The sequence below is a fragment of the Callospermophilus lateralis genome, chromosome 3 (assembly GCF_048772815.1).
Source record: "Callospermophilus lateralis isolate mCalLat2 chromosome 3, mCalLat2.hap1, whole genome shotgun sequence".
Classification (NCBI taxonomy): domain Eukaryota; kingdom Metazoa; phylum Chordata; class Mammalia; order Rodentia; family Sciuridae; genus Callospermophilus; species Callospermophilus lateralis.
This window is the reverse complement of record NC_135307.1, coordinates 33031772-33051577: the sequence shown is the minus strand read 5'-3', so window position 1 is coordinate 33051577 and position 19806 is coordinate 33031772. Positions and strand designations below refer to the sequence as shown.

At 40.6% G+C, this 19806-nt stretch overlaps 2 protein-coding genes and 1 pseudogene across 2 annotated transcripts; all 3 read right to left on the bottom strand.

Annotated features, from left to right (window-relative positions):
* Nucleotides 1–2478: 2478 nt before the first annotated feature.
* On the bottom strand, nt 2479–3255 carry LOC143394580 (mitochondrial nicotinamide adenine dinucleotide transporter SLC25A51-like; annotated as a pseudogene).
* A 1173-nt stretch (nt 3256–4428) lies between these two features.
* Nucleotides 4429–19674, bottom strand: LOC143395101 (ribonuclease 4). The gene is made up of 2 exons (XM_076849936.2): nt 19478–19674; nt 4429–5095 (listed from the first exon to the last, which is right to left on the bottom strand). Exon 2 carries the CDS (start codon nt 5076–5078, stop codon nt 4635–4637), a length of 444 nt encoding a protein of 147 aa, XP_076706051.1. The 5' UTR covers nt 5079–5095; nt 19478–19674; the 3' UTR covers nt 4429–4634.
* Ang (angiogenin) lies at nt 7037–8035 on the bottom strand. The gene has a single exon (XM_076848128.2). The coding sequence runs from the start codon at nt 7645–7647 to the stop codon at nt 7153–7155; it is 495 nt and encodes a 164-aa protein (XP_076704243.1). The 5' UTR covers nt 7648–8035; the 3' UTR covers nt 7037–7152.
* Nucleotides 19675–19806: the final 132 nt, after the last annotated feature.

The window sequence follows — 19806 nt, the reverse complement described above, 5'->3', positions numbered from 1 at the left end:
CTTTTGATTGATCCACCATTCTTTAGATGGTTAATGTCCCTTCCTTTAACATGATGCAATATTATCCATGCTTGATGATAGGTTCTTGCTCTTTGTACTGCTATTGTGGAATATGAATGCAAGGTGCCTCTGGAGCCTGTTCTGATGACTTTGTGGAAGATATGGGCAGGCATAAGAATGTTAGAGTCATTAAAGGGTCTTTGAGCCACTGAAGGTGTGGAGTGTTGTGGGTTTAATGCAAGTTAGTACCTAGGAAGTCTTTTGTCCCTGGCAGTGAGTTAAGAAGCATTTAAAAAAATGTTATAGAGGGTAAGGGGGAAAGAATCTGGCCAATTCTCGAATGTCTGATCTTTAGCTGAATGAAATTAGCTAAATTAAAGCAGAATGAACTTGGTTCTGAAGTAAAGGAATCCATCTATAAAGTAGGAACACTATCTGTCCTATATATATTCTGACTGCTTGTAGGCATGGTGTGGCCCCCATACTGTCCTGGCCTGCCACCACCAAGGAGTATCCAAGTAATAAAATGTCCAAACTCACTCTGTTGAGTCCAAATTCTTTCTCTTGGATCAGTAAACAGTACACTGGGTCTTTGCATCCCTATTATTGAAGAGGTTCCTTGATGGATACTACACTTGATTTCCATGGGTCACCTCTTTTTCCAGGGTGATTTTCCTTTGGATGTGACTTCTCTGACAACAGTTTATGCTAACCTAAAAAAAAAAAAAAAGAGAGAGAGAGAAAGAAAGAAAGAAAGAAAGGCAGGAAGAAGAAATATAGAACCTCTGGAACAAAAAATTTTATTTACTATTAGTAAAGTTTTTCAACTTTTGGTATACAGACTAAGAAAATCCAATTACACAAGAAATTGGAACAAAGAAGGAGTTTTTAAAGACAAAGAAATCAGGTAAACAGCTTCAAAACTTAGGTAATTGGTCTCAGGAATTCATTGTTGAAGTTGGCATTATTGTTTTGGGAGAAATAGCCATTGCTAGGCAACAATCTTGGCTTATCTGAAATACTATGGCTAGAGGAAATTCCTGAGATAAGCTGGTTACAAGGTATCGAGGTAATTTATAAATGCACTCAAGAGAGCTTTATGGGTATTCCCAACTCCTTTGGGTTAGAACTTTGACATAAATTACTCCATTTTGTATTGTTAACCTCCATTAGCCAGGTAGAAGAGATGAATAGGCAAGGGATGGAGATCTAGAAGTTCCATGCCTTCTTAGGATGTGCCTCCCTCCCAGTACCTAGCCACTTGGGAGCTGTTCAAATTGCATTGTCTGTGAGTTTTTATGGAGACTGTTTTCCTTGCCTGCCAACCATTATTGGAGGTCAATAGTTGAAGCTGAAAGTTCTACTCCATAATCACTTGTTCTTTCTGGTCACCAGCCCCATCTAGAGGCTATCTAGGGAACTTAATCTAAGTCACATCAATAGCAAAAACTCAGATGATAAGGGGCCCATTATAATAACAAAATATTCCTAATTCAGAAATTCCGAAAGGTTTTTAAAATGAAGTTTGCTATGAAGGACATTACAAAGGATACATATTAAAAGCTTCATAAGGTAAGGTATAGGGGAAGAGGCACAGAGCTTCCTTCCATGCCCTCTCCAGGCCTCCAGGAACCTGTACAGGTCCAGCAATCTGGGAGTTCCCAAACCTTGTCCTTTTGAGCTTTTATGGAGACCCCATCACATATTTAATGCTAATAGACTGGATGGGGAAACCCAGCAAGTCCTGTCTGCTCAGTTTGCTCCCAGTTTCCCTGTACAGCATTCCTTCCTCCTGGACATGTAACCGGACCTTTCCCAAAGGGGGGTCTTATAATATACTATCAGACAAAGTAGATTTCATGAGTTCTGTGACAGAAATCAGGACAAAGACAAAACATATTTCATTTTGCTCCACAGTTACCAACTCCCATGACAACATGGACGGTGCCAAGGGCAGAATTCTCTGTCCTCACTCTTTTTTTTTTTTTGTACTGGGGATTAACCCCAGGGGTGCTTTACCACTGACCTACATCCCTAATCCTTTTTAATTTTTGAAACGGGGTCTTAAACTTGGCAATTCTCCTGCTTCAACTTCCTAAATTACTGGGATTATAGATGTGTGCCACTGTGCCTGGCTGTCCTTATTCATATATGGACAAACTGTTGGAGGAAAACCTTGCCCTCCATCTACCAACGTTCTATGGTCAAGGACCTATGAACTGTCAACAGTAGACAGATCAATAGGAGGAAAGGAAACTGGTTCTATTCATAACTTGTGGGAGGGCTAGGATGAAGGGATAAGTTAGATTATTTTTTTTTCTTCTTCCTTCTTCTCCTCCTTCCCCTCCTCCTTACCCTCTACCCCTTCTTCTTCTTTTTAAGTTTCCTACTGAAACCTTTTATTGTTTTGTTCTTGTTGAAGCTTAAAGAAAGTAGCTTTGCCCATAATTCCTGAGACGTGGACTTAATGACACCAACTTGAATTTGAGTCAATTAGGAACAAGACCAAACTGCATTTCTAGGTCTATTTAGTTGATACGTGGAACTTCACCAATGACTTTTTTCATATAACCTTCAACAAGAACTCGTAAGTGGCATTGATTATGCGCCAAGAGATAAGGGACCCATGGTCATTCAGGTGGACACCTTTGAAAAGATTTGTCTGTCTCCTGTCCTATTCTACCCTGATTTGTTTTTAAAACCTTGAAGAAAGATTGAAATTTTTCACCAATCTGAGATTGTATAAGAATTTTTACAACATTAATTGAGGGGAAAAAATATCCCCAAACCAAGAATCCCACTATGGCACCCAACAGACCTCCACAGATAAGGTCATTGACTAAAAGAGCATCATGAATCACTGCAGTAGGCAGATGCTCCTTAATGGAACTTTGAAGTCCAAAGAAAAGGACTTTGCTGAATCCATTATGGAAATGAATAGGCACCAAACTTCAATAGTACTCTCCAATTCCATGGCATTTCAGTGACTGGAAAGTCTGATAAGTGTTTGTGAATTTGTCATGATGCTTGTGATCTTGAAGCAATGTCTGAACTCTGCAATGGAGTGAAATGGCTTCTGTTGCCACACCACCAAGCCCCTCCACAGGTTTCAAACACTGGGGCACTGACGTGCTTTTAGAGAGAGGAAGTGCTCTCTGGGAAAGCAAATGGACTTTTAGAGAGTATAAATGAAAGGTTCAGGTAAGGTTTATTTGTCCAATTGTCTTGGAATACCTTCTGCCTGGAGATTCCCATGGAGGGAAGTTAATGCTGGCTGTATTTTCAGGAAGCTGTGCATTAATCAGATAAGGGGAGTTCGAATAAAATTTCTTTCTGTATCTTCTGTTATTTAAATATTTTCAATTTATTCTCCCCTCCCTACACACTTCCCTCCTTGCAGGTAGCATCTTCATATATCTCTGCTCTCCAATTTATTTCTGAATCTCCAAAGGGTGAGGGAATGGGTGTGAGACTTGTTTTTGAGATGAATTACTTCTTCTGAAATAAACAAGATAAAGGTTTCTGTGCTGTGGTCATGGATCTGATGTACATTCTCGCCAGAATGTATGAGGATATTCAGGTATATATACGGAAGACCAGAACTTAGAGTATAGGAGAAAAATTAATAAATAAAAATAATAAGTAAAAATAAAAAAATCCCTTTAGATACTTGCAGATTAAGTCTTTTATTACAATTACAAGGGAAACATGAAAAATCTTTTAAACAGGAAGTCTTTTTTTTTTTTTTTCAGTTCTGAGAATTGAACCCGGGAGTGCTCTACCACTGAGCTACATCCCCAGCCCTTTTGAGTTTTTATTTTGAGATGGGGGTCTCACTAAGTTATCCAGGCTGGCCTTCAACTTGTGATCTTCCTGCCTCAGGCTCCTAGGTAGGTAGGATTACAGGCCTGTTCCACTATGCCTGACTTTAAGAGTAAGTTAATCTTAATGATCTAGTACATTTTTAATGCCCTAACATCTTAGGATGAATCAAAAGTTTGGGAAGAAAAAGAGAAATTTTCTAATGCCATTCCTTGATATAATCAGACACAAACATAACAATGTCAAATCACACAGAGCTCTAATTTTACCAGTATGTTATTTCTAAACATTTAATGACTCCCCAAACAGCTGACTTTTGGGAATAATAAAAAGCAGACACTTTCAAAACACTCCTTGTAATGAACAGAAAAAGCCCCGAATGAGGAGCCAATTCAACTGAAATTTTGTCTCAGATCTTCCACTAACTTAATGGTCTTCAGTAAATTCCCTTAACAGCATTGTCAGTATCAAAGAGGTACAAGGGGTATGAAAATGAGATAACTGAGAAGAAAGTACTTTAAAATGCTTGAAATGTGATATAAATACACATAATGACTCAATTCCAGAGTATAGGATCTGAAACGGCTAAGTTGACTTGTCTTTTATAAAGAAGCTTATAATAGAAAAGCCTGGACTCACCATAGTTTGTCTCCATTTCTCTTAGATACTTAATAAAATGGGTTACATAGAGGGAAAGTGTAAGTAATGAGCAGAGGAGACAGAGTCCAAAACAATTTAAATGCATTACTCATTGCTATTCTTGGAGTAAATCAGAGGCCAATCACTGGCTATATAGCACCCAAGGATGGCATTTATCTGTCAAAGTGCACAGGCACCTCTGGGTCACCTTCACAAGCAACTACCACCCGCCTAGTGCTTGCCTTAGCCCGATATCTGCAGTTGGAGGTCCTGGAACTTCCTGTCTCCTTGCAGTCTGTGACCTTCACTACACCCTCATGACAGTTCATCTTGCCGTTCTTGCACTGGATATTTTCAGTGCTACAGATGCTGCGAATACTCCAGATGTCTTCATGGATGAAGGTGTTGAAGCTCTTGCACCGATGTAAAGTCATCTTCCGTCTTTGCATCATCAAGTTGCAGTAGTTATCATTGCCACCTGTCTCCTGAGGGTCCACATGTTGCCGCAGAAACCGCTGGTACATGCGATCCTGGCCATAGGAAGGCTGCACCAGCTGTAGCCCTAGCAGGGTGAGCAGCAAGAGCAGAAGCAATGAATGGGTCCTCTGCAGAGCCATCACCGCCTTAGTGGTGCCTAGAGAAAGCAAGAGGCAGGAGAAGGGACAGTGAGAACTGGGTTCTGGAGAGAGGGGTTGAGAATGACACGTTGACATTTCCTTGACGCCACAGTCTCGTCTTTCCCCTTCTTTTATGTACCATCTCCCCACTCTTTTCTGCTCCCAACTTTTCCCACCCTCATTTTCCCACGAGTGAACAATTTTCCAACATGGCACTTCTCTAAATGCAAAACTCTCTTTTCCAGAAAGAAGCTGGCGTAGCCAGTACAGTGAATCAGAACAGGACTTGCTGGGTGGCTGTCCAAGCCTGTGTGGTCCAGGTACAAAAAGAGGAAATGCAAATCTACACAGAACTGGAATTGTCTGTCTTGTGATATAATTACCTGGTATGGGGAATGTTTGATTTACTGGAAGCTCCAACAGTTTAGACAAACTCAGGTCAAAGAAAGTTTATGCACCAATTTGAATAGCTTACATCTAGGAATTGAGGGAGGTAGAGAAAAGAGAATAGAGTAAAACTTCAGACTAGCCTTTGCTCTCATATGACTATTCTCCAAGTGGAATAAAATCAGGTCCTTTGGAAATCATATGTGTATATACATACATACATATGATTTCATACATGTATGTATACGTGTGTGTGTGTGTGTGTGTGTGTGTGTGTGTGTGTGTGTTTTAAATTAGGATATTAAAGCCATGCTCAGAATTGCTTCTCTCCCTTGAGCTTTCAGGGATGGAGGTGTAAATCACTTGACAACTCTGACTAGACCAATACTGCCATCTGGCAGTCGCTCCTAGAATTGACTTGAACTGTGACGCTGGTCTGAGTTGATTCTATTGGTGGCCATGGGGATGTTGGGGAGGAATCAGCTCTGATTTGAAAGGAAGTGAGCAATCTGAAGCAGCAAAGATAGTTTTTTGAGAGTCAAACAGATGCATCTCTACCTGTGTAGTTCAAGGTCTGGCCCCAGCTGAACTCCTTGTTTGACATATATGGATACCTGTCCCTTTTTTTGGGCAGTGCTGGGGATGGAACCCTGGGATTTGCACAAATAGGCTTAGATGAGTGCTCTACCACTGAGCTATATCCCCAGCCTTACTATTGTTCTTTCTTTTCAGAGATCCTGCTTCTTGAGGGCAGAGCCCACCATGTGAGTGACTGCAATGGCTTATGAGGGACTACTTCATTCCACCACTACTCCATCCTTTGATTTGGTGATAGGGGCCACTACCAAACATAACTATTGTTCTTTTAAATGTCACCTCCTATTTCATAGTCACCTTTTGCCTTTGTACAGAATGACACAAACCTCTATATTCTATTCCTTTGATTACAGCTGAAGATACAAGATAATTGTGTTGGAAAGAGAGGAAGTAAAGTGGTTCTGGGAAGAAGAGTGGCAGGAAGAGCCGACGCTTGATATACAAGCTTCTGAAGGTTCACTTGGTACTTGGGTTCTAACTTCAGCAGAACAGAGCCTCTTCCCATAACCATGTGATTTCCTGGAAAAGAGCCATTTGTGTGTGTGTGTGTGTGTGTGTGTGTGTGAGAGAGAGAGAGAGAGAGAGAGAGAGGAAAAGGAAAGAGATAGAAAGCATAATTAATAATTGGTGTATTGGTAGTTGGTTTTAAACTTTCTTCCCAAGGTCTCATAATTGTGAAAGTAATGTTGGCTCATTACTTAAAAGAAAAAAAAATTTAATCTCTTGAAAATTCTTCTTATAACTGTAAGCCCTAGAGTTTTCCCAGCTCTCTCTATAGATGAGCTTATCAACTTTACCCTCCCACAAAGGTAAAGTATACCTCCCCATTGACTGATGGGGAACTGGTGATAAAGAAAAAGATGTTTCTACTCCATTCTCTCCTCTTTGGAAGCAGTTGAGTGATTCTTACTGGTTTCAGAGACATTTTTATTTATTAAACGTAGGTTGTAAAACACAAAAGATGCAGATGGCTTATTTTCTGGGCGCCTGGAAGTGAATACTGCTGTCACTGTTCTGAAGTATAGAGGGGAAGCTCAAGGAAAGGAAAGCAAAACCAGCTCAGGGCCAGTGGCCAGCAGTGGCCTGCTGGTTATAGACGGAAAAAGGACTCATCAAAGTGGACAGGTAAGCCATTTTCACAGGCAATAACAATGTGTCTGAACCCTGCTGTAGCCCGGTACCGGCATGGAGGCCGAGGGGACCCTCCTGCATGCTTGCAAGTGGTGACTTGGAAAGGAGACTTGCTTATTCTTAAGTTTTCTCCGTGAGGGTTTCCATTTCTATTTCCACAGATGGCCTTGATGTTGCCCTTGTTGCCATGAATAAAGGTGTTGGTGTCTTTGCAAGGTGAGGTCAGCTCTCGTCTCTCCATCATGCTTTCACAGTATCTGTCATTCCGTCCCTTTGGTTTGGCATCATAGTGCTGGGTCAGGAAGTGTTTGTACCTGGAGTTATCCTGAGCCAGGGTCGGTGGGGTCACAACCAGACCCAGCATGAAGACCAACAATAAAGGGCCTAGGCCCAGCACCATCGCTTCCAACAGAGGTTCCTGCCAAGGGCAAAAGGAGGAGTGGTAGGGGCACATATCTTCATTCCAAATTAGGCTAAAAGGACAGGTACTTTTCTCTGTGACAGGGCATCATGTCTCAGGCATCCTCAGTCACCTAATTACAGCTTTTCTTTAGTCTTCCTCACTAAATTTACTACCTAGGGTTAATCCATTTCTTTGGAAAGTCTATTTAATAGTTTTCCTAATACAACTTCCAACCCCAGCCATTCTTCCTTATCTATTAGGATCACTGAGTATTTGCCTTTCTATCAGTCATAGTGTTACAAAATCCGTTCACACTCTTAATTTATTCATTTAATACCAAACATTATATAAGTCTCTACTGGGTGTGGGCACTGTGCAAGACCTTAGGACATTAAAGACCATTAAGATGAAGATCACTTGAGCCCAGGAGCTCCAGGTCAGCCTGGGAAAGTTATAAGACCTTGCCTAAAACAGAGAAAGAAAAGAAAAGAGAAGACACACCAAATGCCAACCTAAATAGGAATGTGGCATCCATGGGAAAGATACGACAGCTCCAATTTGCTGAGATGAGACCACAATACTCGTGTGAGAGCTATGAAAGATGACTTTTAAGGGATCTTGAGCCCAGAAAAAGGTCAACCTGAGTACTGCTTTAGATGGGTTCCTGGACATACATTTTAATCAATCATCTCTCTATGAGGAGAGCAGTGGAGAGTGGTGTCACCTAGAGGTGAAAAGAGGCAGTTCCACTTCTCTAAGAAGTCTGTGGTTCATGGCCTAAGGCAGAATTGTTTTATACTCTAAAGAATAGGGAGAAGCATGGAAGAAGCCATGCTATGCTTGGAAGTGAGTCTGAGGTTAATTCCCACAGAGCAGAAAAGGCAATTCAAGTTTATTCTGAGGGGCTTCTCACACTGGGGGAATTTGAATTATTCTAGAGAATATTTTCTAGTTCTCTCTGCATATATACATAAATTGTCCCACAATTGGCAAATGATGTTACCATGTGGTAAAAAACGAAACTAAACTAAACTAAAATTCCTAAGATCTTTTCATAAGGTCAAAGGACTTGCAATTGGCTATAATGTTTTCTCAACATCATTCTGAAAAGAAAAAGAGGGGAAGATCCCTGCCACCATCTGCAAGAGCTATCAGCCTTGAACTGTAGAATTCACACACCATTGTATATGTGGGTGTGTGTGTGGGTACGTGTGTGACTCAAACACAGCTACAGAGTAAACTTCCTCCTGGAGCATGACTTTAATTCAATGACAGATCATTGAAAACAGAATTAAATGTGGATTATAACAAAATAGAAAACAGAGACAAACTTCTGAGATTTTATTTCTTACAAAATTTGAAATTTTGAGAATTAAAAGGTTTTTGGCATTTGTAAAAGGTATTTTTTCTGATGTTGTTATTTTGTTATGCTTTTTGAGATGGGGTCTTACTCTGTTGCCCAGATTGGTCTCAAATTTTTGGGCTCCGTGATTCTCCCACCTCAGCCTCCTAAGTAGCTAGGACCAGAGGTGTGTGTCATTATGCCCAGCGTGCAGCAAATGGTTTCTGACAGTAACCTTAGTTCTTGGAAGAAAGTGTGGTGGTGCATGCCTGTAATCCCAGTAGCTCTGGAGACTGAGGCAGGAGGATTGTAAGTTCAAAATCAGCCTCAGCAACTTAGCAAGGCCCTAAGCAACTTAGTGAGACCCTGTCTCAAAATAAAAGAAAAAAGAACTGTGTATGCAGCTCAGTGGTTAAGCACATACCCCTGGGTTTAATCTCTGGTACCAAAAAAAAAAAAAAAAAACCACAAAACCCAAACCATTCCAAGCCTTTTAAAAAAACCACAGATCTATACCATCTCATATCAAATATCTATAAATGCTGCTATTTTTATTATTAGTTTTGGATAAATAAATAAAAAATGGCTTTTCACTGTAAAATTTTAACTGAGTTTTATAACTTTTATTTTTAAGTAATTTGTCTACCAATAACTCATTTAATTTATGACTGAAAGCAAGCTGTCTTTCTAATAAGCATTGATCCTCCTTGTCTGTTTCATGGTAACTGTAAAGAATGCCAAGTTAGACACCAAGGAATCTTTTAATCATTTCACAGTACGGAAATAAATTGCAGTTTAAAAAGTTTCCATTAAGCAAGAGACTACAATTTGTAAGAGAATCAAGTAAAAGTGTGTTCTGGAATTTACCAAGAATATGGCAATGATTGCAAAAGTGACAGCCACCCCTAAAATAATAACAAGTATTCACACATGGCTGGGGTACCTTGCTACCTGTGTGACAAGTTCTTCACATTTATACTGTGCTTTTCAGTCTCCTGGGTGTGTTTTCTCTTTCTGTTTTTTTTTTTTCAATCTTATCCCTTTCACTGATTTGTAATCAATTAAATATATTGCCGTATATTGGACAAATATTGACTTCAAACATCACAGGCAACTGTAAAATTTCAAGTTCTCAAGATTGGAGAAGAACATAGAGGTCATATAGTCAACATCCCTCTAGTGCCAGAATCCCTGAGTTCAAAAATTAGGAAACAGAACAAGGGCAGATAGTACTCAAAAGAGCCATTAGGTGGTAGTGGTGGCTAGGGATGTTAGTAATGTCTTCCCTCAAGTACAACGACAGTTGGTCCTTAGAGGTGCCAATATACAGGTTATGGGTATATTAATGTTCACAGAAGGGAGTCTGAGTTGGCAGCCCTGTTGAGTTTCTGTCCAAACTTTCTATGCTTTAGATATTAAGACCAAGAAGACCTTTAGCCATTCAGAAGAATGACATTATTTGCTAGTAAATGGATGGAACTGTAGAATATTATGCTAAGTGAAATAAGCCAGTGTCTCAAAGACAGAATGTTCTCTAATATGTGGCTGCTAACCCACAACAAGGGTCATGGGGAGGGGAAGAATAAAAGTCCATTGGATGAGACAAAGGGGAACGAAGGGAAGGGAATACGAAGTATGGTAGAATGAATTAGACATAAATTTCCTTGAATTTGAACTCAGGACCAAGGTAACTCTGCATCATGTACAACCTCAAGAATAGAATCCTAATTAGAATGTTATACTTCATGATGTATAATATACCAAAACACATTCTATTCTCATGTACATAGAAAAATGAAGAAGAAGGAGGAGGAGGAGGAGATGAAGAAGAAGGAGGGGGAGGAGAAGGAGGAGGAGGAGGAGGAAGAGGAAGAAGAAAATGATAATCTGACCATAAGGGTATCACAAAATAGATTTACCTGTTGTCAGGTTTTATGGGTGCTCTTTCCAAGCATGCTATTACTCATGTGATCTTGAACAAACATTAGACTATTTACTTGTCAGTGTTTCCTACTGGTGTATAATCTACAGGAGGGCAGGGTCCACATTATTTACCTTGAATCCTGTGCTTGCCTCAAATAGAGACTCAATATTGTCTAAATGACTGATTTCATTTTCCTCTTCAGGCATAGGTTTTTTTCATTTATGAAATAAGAGTTGCTAACTCTAAAGTCAGAAAGTCCATGGTTCTAGGTATAACAGAGTCTTTACCTGTATCAGTAGCATAAGTCCAATGGCAATGGAATTGTAGAGACAGATTTATGTAAGTTTGGTTGGTGGCATAAGGCACGAGCTAGCAGAGGAGGAGGAGGAGGAAGAGGAAGAAGAAAATGATAATCTGACCATAAGGGTATCAGAAACTGGTAATAGGGTGATCTGTAGTCCTGTCTTACTGAGATGCATCATCTCTTAAGGCTAGATGTGTAAGTCAAGTCCACATATCATTTTTAGTTAAGACATTAGACTGATACTAAAGGAGGGCTTTACCTCCTAAAGCACAGGTTACTCTTTGGAGTTTGAAAGCCCTCAGGTCTTAATATGGCAAGGGGGAGGGGCAATGTTGTTTCCAATTTGCAGAATTTGTAAACTCATTTTGTAATTCGGACTGTTCAGTTTTATTGTAAGCTTGACTCCCTAAAACACATAGAAACCAAACCCTAATCAGCACACACCACAACCAGTGATATTTACAATCTGCCTCCTCACATATTCAACCTCATCATTTACATATTCAACCCCAAATTTCCCAAGACCAGGCAAAATGGAATTGGGAGAAAACAAGTAAGAGCCAGATTATTTGTGAGGTAGAAATGAATCCGCCTAGGCCAAGGATCTGAATGTATTTTGGTGTATTATACATACAGAGCTTTACTCAGATACGCATCTATACCCAAACATGGAACTGTCAGTTACTTTTTAACAGTGGAATATGTCCTAATGTTCTTCAGACTCCTTTATCTTTTATCTCAAACTAATCCCTAAGTCTTCATAACAATTAATATCGCCATCCTTTTCTCAAAGGTAATGTTTTATATCCAAGGAATGTACCAACCTTTAGGTACTAGCGAGTTTACATGACAGTTTATGATGAGTAATTATGGTTATCATTTTCATAAATGTAGTCTGGCCCTTTTATACATTCTAGGGCAATATCTTCCTGAGGGAAACAACAACACTAAATGCATATTCCTCCCATTATCTCTCTTGTTTCTTCCCTTCAACTGGCCAGTGTACCTTCTTTTGATCCCAAACAAAGTGTTCCACTTTGTTTTTAAAGAGCTTCCAAAACTTTTCTAAGTAAAGAAATCTGTCGGGATGTTAGAAGGAAACAGTGCTGAAAGCATACTTTCTGTATCTCTCCTTAAACCACATATAATGATTATAATGGGGGCAGGAGCAAAGGTATTTCAGATGCCCTTTAGCAAATGGCTTTCCAGATCTCTGGGGATTTTATTACAATTTAGGAATGGCCCTAAACCTCCACTTGCTCCCAATCCCACTAATTTCCTATTATACACATACAGGTTATCCCAAAAGAAAACTGTTTACATTTTAAATTTGAGAGTCTTTTTTTTCTTTTTATCTCATCAACTTGGTCCCAGAGATCTTAAAAAGGGATAAAGCATTTCATTGAAATGGATGAATGACTAGAAATAGTATATAGATATAAAGAACAATAGATTACCCAGGAGGAAGAATCTTACAAAAATCTGGCAGTTTCCCTCCAACTAGAGATGGATCTGGCTGTTCTTCCTGGAGATAGGTTCCAGCTGTGTGAACGTAGAGGTCCCTCCTGGTTCTGATTATATAGTGTTCACATGAAGGGGTGGGAGAACTGACCTAAGGTCCCAAATCCTCACAGAGACAAGCAAACCAAGGACCCTGCTCTTAGACAAACGAGGAGAGTCATTCACCTTTTCCCAGGGCATGACTGGATCAAATATTAACCCACCAGAATGGACTGGAAATCTGTCCTGGGGGAAAAGTTTGATAAACATGGCCTTTCATCCCAAAGCCGCCTCTTTCTGATGTCCATGATTCTTATTCTTGCCCATAACAGAACTGAGGTTTCATTGTTCACACACAGTTATCTGAATCTTTAAGACATTATATTTGACCTGATGAGCCAACTCCAAGAACTGCCTTGGAAGAAGTCTATAAGTAAGTTATGGTCTTCCTGTGGTTGCTTTTCTACTGTACTTTCTGTGTATCTATTGAATTTGGTTTCATGAAAGGATGCTAAGAAGGTTATACCAGAAATTTCATGGAACCAGAAAAACACTTTTAGTGAAGCTATTAATACCCTGCCTCCTACCTCAGCCTCCCAGATACTACCCCGAGAAATAACCTTGCTGCGTTTCTTAGACTTCTCTTTCCTTTAAATTTTTTTTTAATAATTTGTTCTAATTAGTTATATATGACAGCAGAATGCATTTACACACTTGATATATCATACATAAATGGTAAAGGCTTCGCCTTCCTTTTATCTTTACCTGTGCAAAGAGACTAACTCTGAGCTTTCCATCTTCTGTTCCTTGACAAAAACAGTTGCAAAATTGCTTATCTCACCACTGACACAACTTTGCTCTTTCAGACACTCACAAAGTAGCGTCACTGCTTATATAGGAACATGGGCCTCAGTCACCAGTATCACTTTCTACATCCTATAGGTTCAAATATTAAGCAAAAGTGAGATGCCCAAAATTTCCAAACTCCCAGTACTCACCTAAATTTGTGCTGCATCTAGAACACTGTAATCCTGTTTTAAATCCTCAACACTTTGTTGTCATCCCCAAACCAGGTGTTCAATCTGTCCATGTTTGAGAAAGTGACAACTCAAGACAGGCTGGCTGCCAGTAAAGCAACTGCACTTGAAATCATTACAGTAATTATAATAATCAGTGTTACCCTTTATTTTGTGAAGCTCTCATATACATGACTACATTTAACCCTCTGGTCTGTGTGAGGAAGGTATTACATAAGTCTCTTTTGCTTATTAGAAACTCCAAGATCAAACAGCAGATGAATGGTGGAGTCAGACATCAAGCCCTTAAACTGCAGAGAGAAAATCTACTTGTTTTTCCAGACTCAGATCAGCAATGCCTCCTCTGAGTCCCAGCTAGTTCTTCTCAATCCCCATCCAATCCCCTGAGGAGCTGCCCACTTCTTTCTTTGTGGAATCATGGCATCCAGTACATACTTACAACCAGGCCAGCATTTAGCAGAGGTCCCAAGATGACAGCACTGAGTTAACCTCAGATATGTGCTGGTCTGTCTGAAAAGCAGGTGAGTCAGCCTGAAGGAAGTCTGTTTGTGTAAGGACCTGTAATGCCTCAAGAAAGGATTCATCCTAACAGAAGAACATGATGAGGGGTAGAAGAAAGATACACAGGCCATACAGCAGTGTGGGGAGTACACTGTGTGTCATTTACATTCCCTTCTGACTCAGTTTCCTGAGTCCTAGGGAGAAGACCCTGCAATAGAAATTTGAATAAAGGAGTGGGGAGGGTTGTTGTTTAGTAGTAGAATGCTCACCTAGCATTCTACTACAACCTCCATACCACACACATACAACTTAAATAAAAATAAGTTTTGTTTCATAAAATCTATCTTTCTCTCTTTGGTACTGGGAATTGAACCACACCTAGCTATTTCATGAAATCTCTCTAAAACTCAGAGAGTCAATAGCAAAGCAATGTAATTAAGTCCACAATCCCAGTGATTCAGGAAGCTCAGGCAAGAAGATCACAAGTTGGGGCCAGCCTCAGCAATTTAGCAGGACCATAAGCAACTTAACAAGGCTCATTCTCAAAATAAAACATAAGAAGGGCTGGGGATGTAGTTCAGTGGCAAAGCACCCCTTGATTCAATCCCCACTCTCAAAAAAAAAAAAAAAAAAAGGAAGAAATTCACTGTGATTGTTGTATGCTTACCTTGTAATCTTGTATCTAGGGAGAAACATATATTCACTTCAACTGATTGTCAATTTATACATTTTGTTCCATCTTTCTATGTAGATAATCATATATAGATAACTAAAGCTGTACTTCTTCTCTTTTGGGGATTCACTACAGGAGTGGAGTAGGGGGCAGGAGCAAGGGCAAACTACCTTCCCCCATATGGGAATCATGTTGAAACACTTTTGAGGCAAGTCTGGACCCAAGAACTGGAGCATCGGTTCATACCATTTGCTCTACCAGAAAGGAAGAGGACACTGTGTATTGTCACCTTTAGTCACTCTCAGAAGCACGGGTCACTTTGTATGGCAGGAATAGACCTCTCGGAGGAAGCTAAACAGGACAGGTAAAAACTCAGCCTTACTGTGTAGGTTAAAAGCTAATTTGCAGGCTGGGAACTTCAGAAAAAAAGGTGCACTGATTTGGAGTACTTATAATTGGATGGGATCAACCTGGTTTTACTTCAGGATAGGGTAACCAGGAAAATAGTCTGCTAACCATCACTCCTTTCTCCTGAAGGCTTACAAATGAGAATGGCATGGTAGCAGTCAATAACTTAGGCAGTCCTGATTTCCAGACAGAGAAGGAAGGCTTTCAAGGGTCTCAGGAAGGCTCTGCTTCTAGCTTATTGCTCATTCCTGAAATCCCACTGAGTTCCCTTCATTTCTGAGGTATTGGTCCTGGCTCCAATGAAAAAAAAAATCTCTAGGAGGGTAAAGTCTTTACATATCTGACAGTAATTTACACAACCTTAGGAATGTGCTTCAGATCCTTTGTTAAGAACAGTTTCTGGTAACTGGGGGAGCTTGATGATTTAAGGCAGAAGTAAAGTGGGTGGCAAGGCTCAGTCTCAAAATAAAACATAAAAAGGGCTGGGGATGTAGTTCAGTGGCAAAGTACCCCTTGTATGGAAAAGGACCAGTTTTTCAGTTTTGTTGGAGCACAGACCTGCCTGAGCTTCACTGTTGTCCTTGTCCCAGCTCCCCAGTCAAACCCTGAGCTAAATGGAAAAGAGGTTGGGGGTAATGAGAAGAGGACTAAAGCAAACTGCCACATACTGCTTGCCCATAGGACCTGATGCCTCAGAGGTCCTGGAGTCCTTGGAAAGGGAGAGGCTGGCATGCCTCTGACGTACCATCAAACACCAAAAGCCAAAGTTTGTCCTGCCAAGTGTCAAAGTTTAAAGCATTTCAGGAGCAAAGAGAAATAATAGGACATGGGGGCCCACAAGATGGGCCTTCAACTGGCATCCAACAGAGTGCCCAAATGCTGGGTTCCTTTTGTGGGCAAACACCATTTGTAAATGGTACCTATTTTAAATTAATCACACAGTACCATTTAAAAGGACACTGGAGAGCTAAGTTCTAAAAAGTTATGGATCACTTGTTTGTTAGGGAGGAGAGATGCCAGACTGATTGCAACACCCCGATTGCTTCAGCAGTCATCAGTAGAAGCAGCAGCCAACTCCCACAGCTGGAAACTTGATTAATATGTCCCTTCTCTGATAAATAGCCCAAGAACTAAGATAAGGTGCTCTACCCTAACTCACAATTTGCACACACACCCATGGATACACACACACACATACACACACACACACACACACACCCGTACATGCCTCTGGCCTTGAAACACCAATTCAAGCACCATCTCACCAGAACAGAGTTGCCTCTACTTTTAGTCATGGGGTAGTGGGAAGGAGTAGCCTCAGGCCTCTGAATACAGTCAGGTCCCTTCTCTGCCTGACAACCCTGGAGGATTCACAACCTGCTCACATAGTTGATAATGCAAAAAGCCATTTCTTTACTTTTCAACTAGGCAGAAGGAAGTTACCTTGAAAGAGAAAATAGGGTTGTTTGTTTTTAAAAACAAACACATCAGCCAGGCATGGTGGGGCATACCTGTAATCCCAGTGACTCTGGAGCCCGAGGCAGGAGGATGGCAAGTTCAAAGCCAGTCTCAGAAACTTAGCAAGGCCCTAAGTAACTTAGCAAAACCCTGTCTCAAAATAAAAAAATAAAAAGGGATGAGGATTGGTTCAGTGGTAAAGTACCCTGGTACAAAAAAGGAAGTTTTGCTATTTCATTAAAATACATCTAGTACTTACTCATGTGTGTTTCAAAATACAAGAAAGTATAGTCTATGATTAACAAACATTATATCTTTGTCAGTAATTTTAATACATGCAAAGCATTGCTGATTTAAAAAAAATACTCATAAAAAAAAAGTTCTGTGGAGTATGGTGGTATATGCCTATAATACTAGTATCTCAGGAGGCTAAGGCAGGAAGATCACAGTTTTGCCTGGGCAATTCAGCGAGACACTCAGCAACTTAACTACTTGGGGATGTAGCTCAGTGGTAAAGTGTCCCTGGGTTCACATCCCAGAACCACATAAATATATAAAATTTATATATAATAAATATATAAAATAAGTAAATTTAAAAATGAAAAATGTTCTGACAACTTGAACTTAAAAGTCATTCTCTTTTTCTGGATTTTTTTCCTATGTCTCTCTCCCCAGCCAGTTGTATCCTCACATGTAGACACAAGAAGCATGAAATTTTCCTTCCAAAGATTCTAATGTTTATGTACTTTCCTCCTTTATACAGAGTATACATGTGTGATTCTGTCCTTTAGGAGTAATTACAAAATTAGGTGATGGAAGGAATGAATTACATGTACTCTAAATTCTGTTTTAACAGTAACATTTATAGCAATAAACACAACACTTATTCAGTAACAGAGGTAATAGTTAAAGGAGGAAACACATGAAAAGAAGGGTCATGGCTTCAGGAAACAGGGACACTGTTGACTGAAGGTGAATGGGAACAAAGTCCTGAGGACATATCTATATCTCAAAAGACAAAAATTAAACATTCACTTTTCAACAAACTTTGGGCTTTGTGCCTGCCTATTCCCTCTTTCCCAGGCATTCTTCTGAACAGCTGTTTACAGAGACTTTTCTTGGCTCAAATACAGATTAAACTAAAAATACTAAAACAGGTTTTACCCATGTGCATTGGTCCTCTTATTAATCCACCTACTTTAATTTGAGTCACAGGCAAATGCTTCCAATGATAACTCAAGAAACCTCTTACTCTTATCTGCTTATAACCTGCCATTTGCTTTCTAACTAGAGCCAAGGCCATTCCTCTTTTCCTTGAATAATTTCCCCCCTAATTCATCTCCATTTTATTAAGTACCTTCTTTTATCTAAGAGTTATACTACTATGCATCACTACCCCAAACAGTGGGGGAATAAGAGAGGGAGGGACCCTGAGGAACTAAAGAGGATTTTATTTCTCATTGGTTTCTTCCTCCCTAGTAAGATGCATTTTACTGATGATGAAACAGAATCAGATGGAGATTTTAGTTGCCCAAGAACTTATGATGCTCCTGGGAATAGAAGCTCTCCAATGTACCACATAACTTTTAGATGCCATTTGAGTAATTTCTGAAAAATCAAAGTTTTTGAACTTGTGATCCTTGTGCTTCATCCTCTTGAGTCCCTGGGATTACATGTTTAAAATCCCTGGGATGTGCTTTTAAATTTCGATGGAGATCAACCCACCAGGCCCAGCTAATCAAAGTTAATTTTAAAGGTGATACTGAGTGAGTCTTTTAAAGGAAGCCTATATTGAATATTTCCATATGTTTCCAAAATACTTATTCCCCATTTTATCTGCAAAAGAATTGCTGGAATTAAAGTCGCTGTGACAAAATTACCCTTCAGCATTAACGACCTAGCTGTGTGGTTAAGCAGATTTTTGAATACTGGAGCCTGCTTCTGAAAAGTTGGCTGTGGGCTTGGCTCCTTCGAAATTTCCCAGCTCTGGGCATGTTACTGAAATGGCTTTTTACTGCCCTTTCTAAAAGAAAGATGTTCTGAGTTACCAATGTTATGTTCCCATTTGATGTGCTGTCTCAGAGAAGGAGAACTAGAAACCAGTAAGAAAGCTTAGAGAAGAGGCTGTTGGCAAAGGTCTCCAAGAATTTCATAACACTGGCTAAGGGTGTGGTAAGGGTGGGAGACAGAAAACAGAAAACGGAAACACCCGTCTCCAAAAGTCAGTATGTGGGCAAAAATTGGACAAGGCCTGCTTCACAACTCTGATGATCACCCTGGGCACCTGGCAAAGTTTTGCTAGTTTTGATCAACCGTAGACTTCCCCCCAGGCCTCTCCTCGGTTTGCAAATTCTGTGGTCCCTCCTGAGCCTGGATTCAGGACATCGGGGCATTCGCGCTGGCATCTCTGCCTAGCTGAGTAAAGTAAAAATCGGGGAGGGAACAAAATTCTGCTTACTCCTGCAAAAAAAATAAAAATAAAAAAAATAAAAATAAAAATAATAAAAAAAAACCCTTTAGTTTCCTTCCCCGCTCCTCAGTTCCTCAGTCCGGTCCTCAACGCCTCTCTGATGAGTCCCACACGGCCTCTGCCGAGAAGGGATTCCCACGGCCAAATCGCTCCTGGCAACGCTACCCAGAAGCGGGAAGAGGAGCCGGAGTGCGAACCCAACCTCCGCCGCGGAACTAGGCGGCAGAAACGTCAGAACAGTGGAAAGAAGATTTTGTTTCTCACCCGCTCCTTCCTCCCTAGTGAGATGATGGAGAGCTGGTAGAAAACGTAGGGATGTGCTTTTAAATTTCGACGGAGATCTGCGGCGTGAGCGCGCGCCTGCCTGTGCGCACCGGTCGGGATGGGGTGCGGAGAAGAGGGTCCGCGCTCTAGTTTCGACGTGGCTGGGGACCCGGCGGGATTTCGCAGAGGAGGCGCCTCCCGCCTGTATCCGCCTTCAGACGCCACAACCTCCGCCCCTGGGCAACTAGCCAATCCCCACCGGACAGAAAGCAAGCCGGGGGGGTCCCCGCCCCTCCGCTAGGTAGAACTTGCTGGGCAGCAGCAGGGAG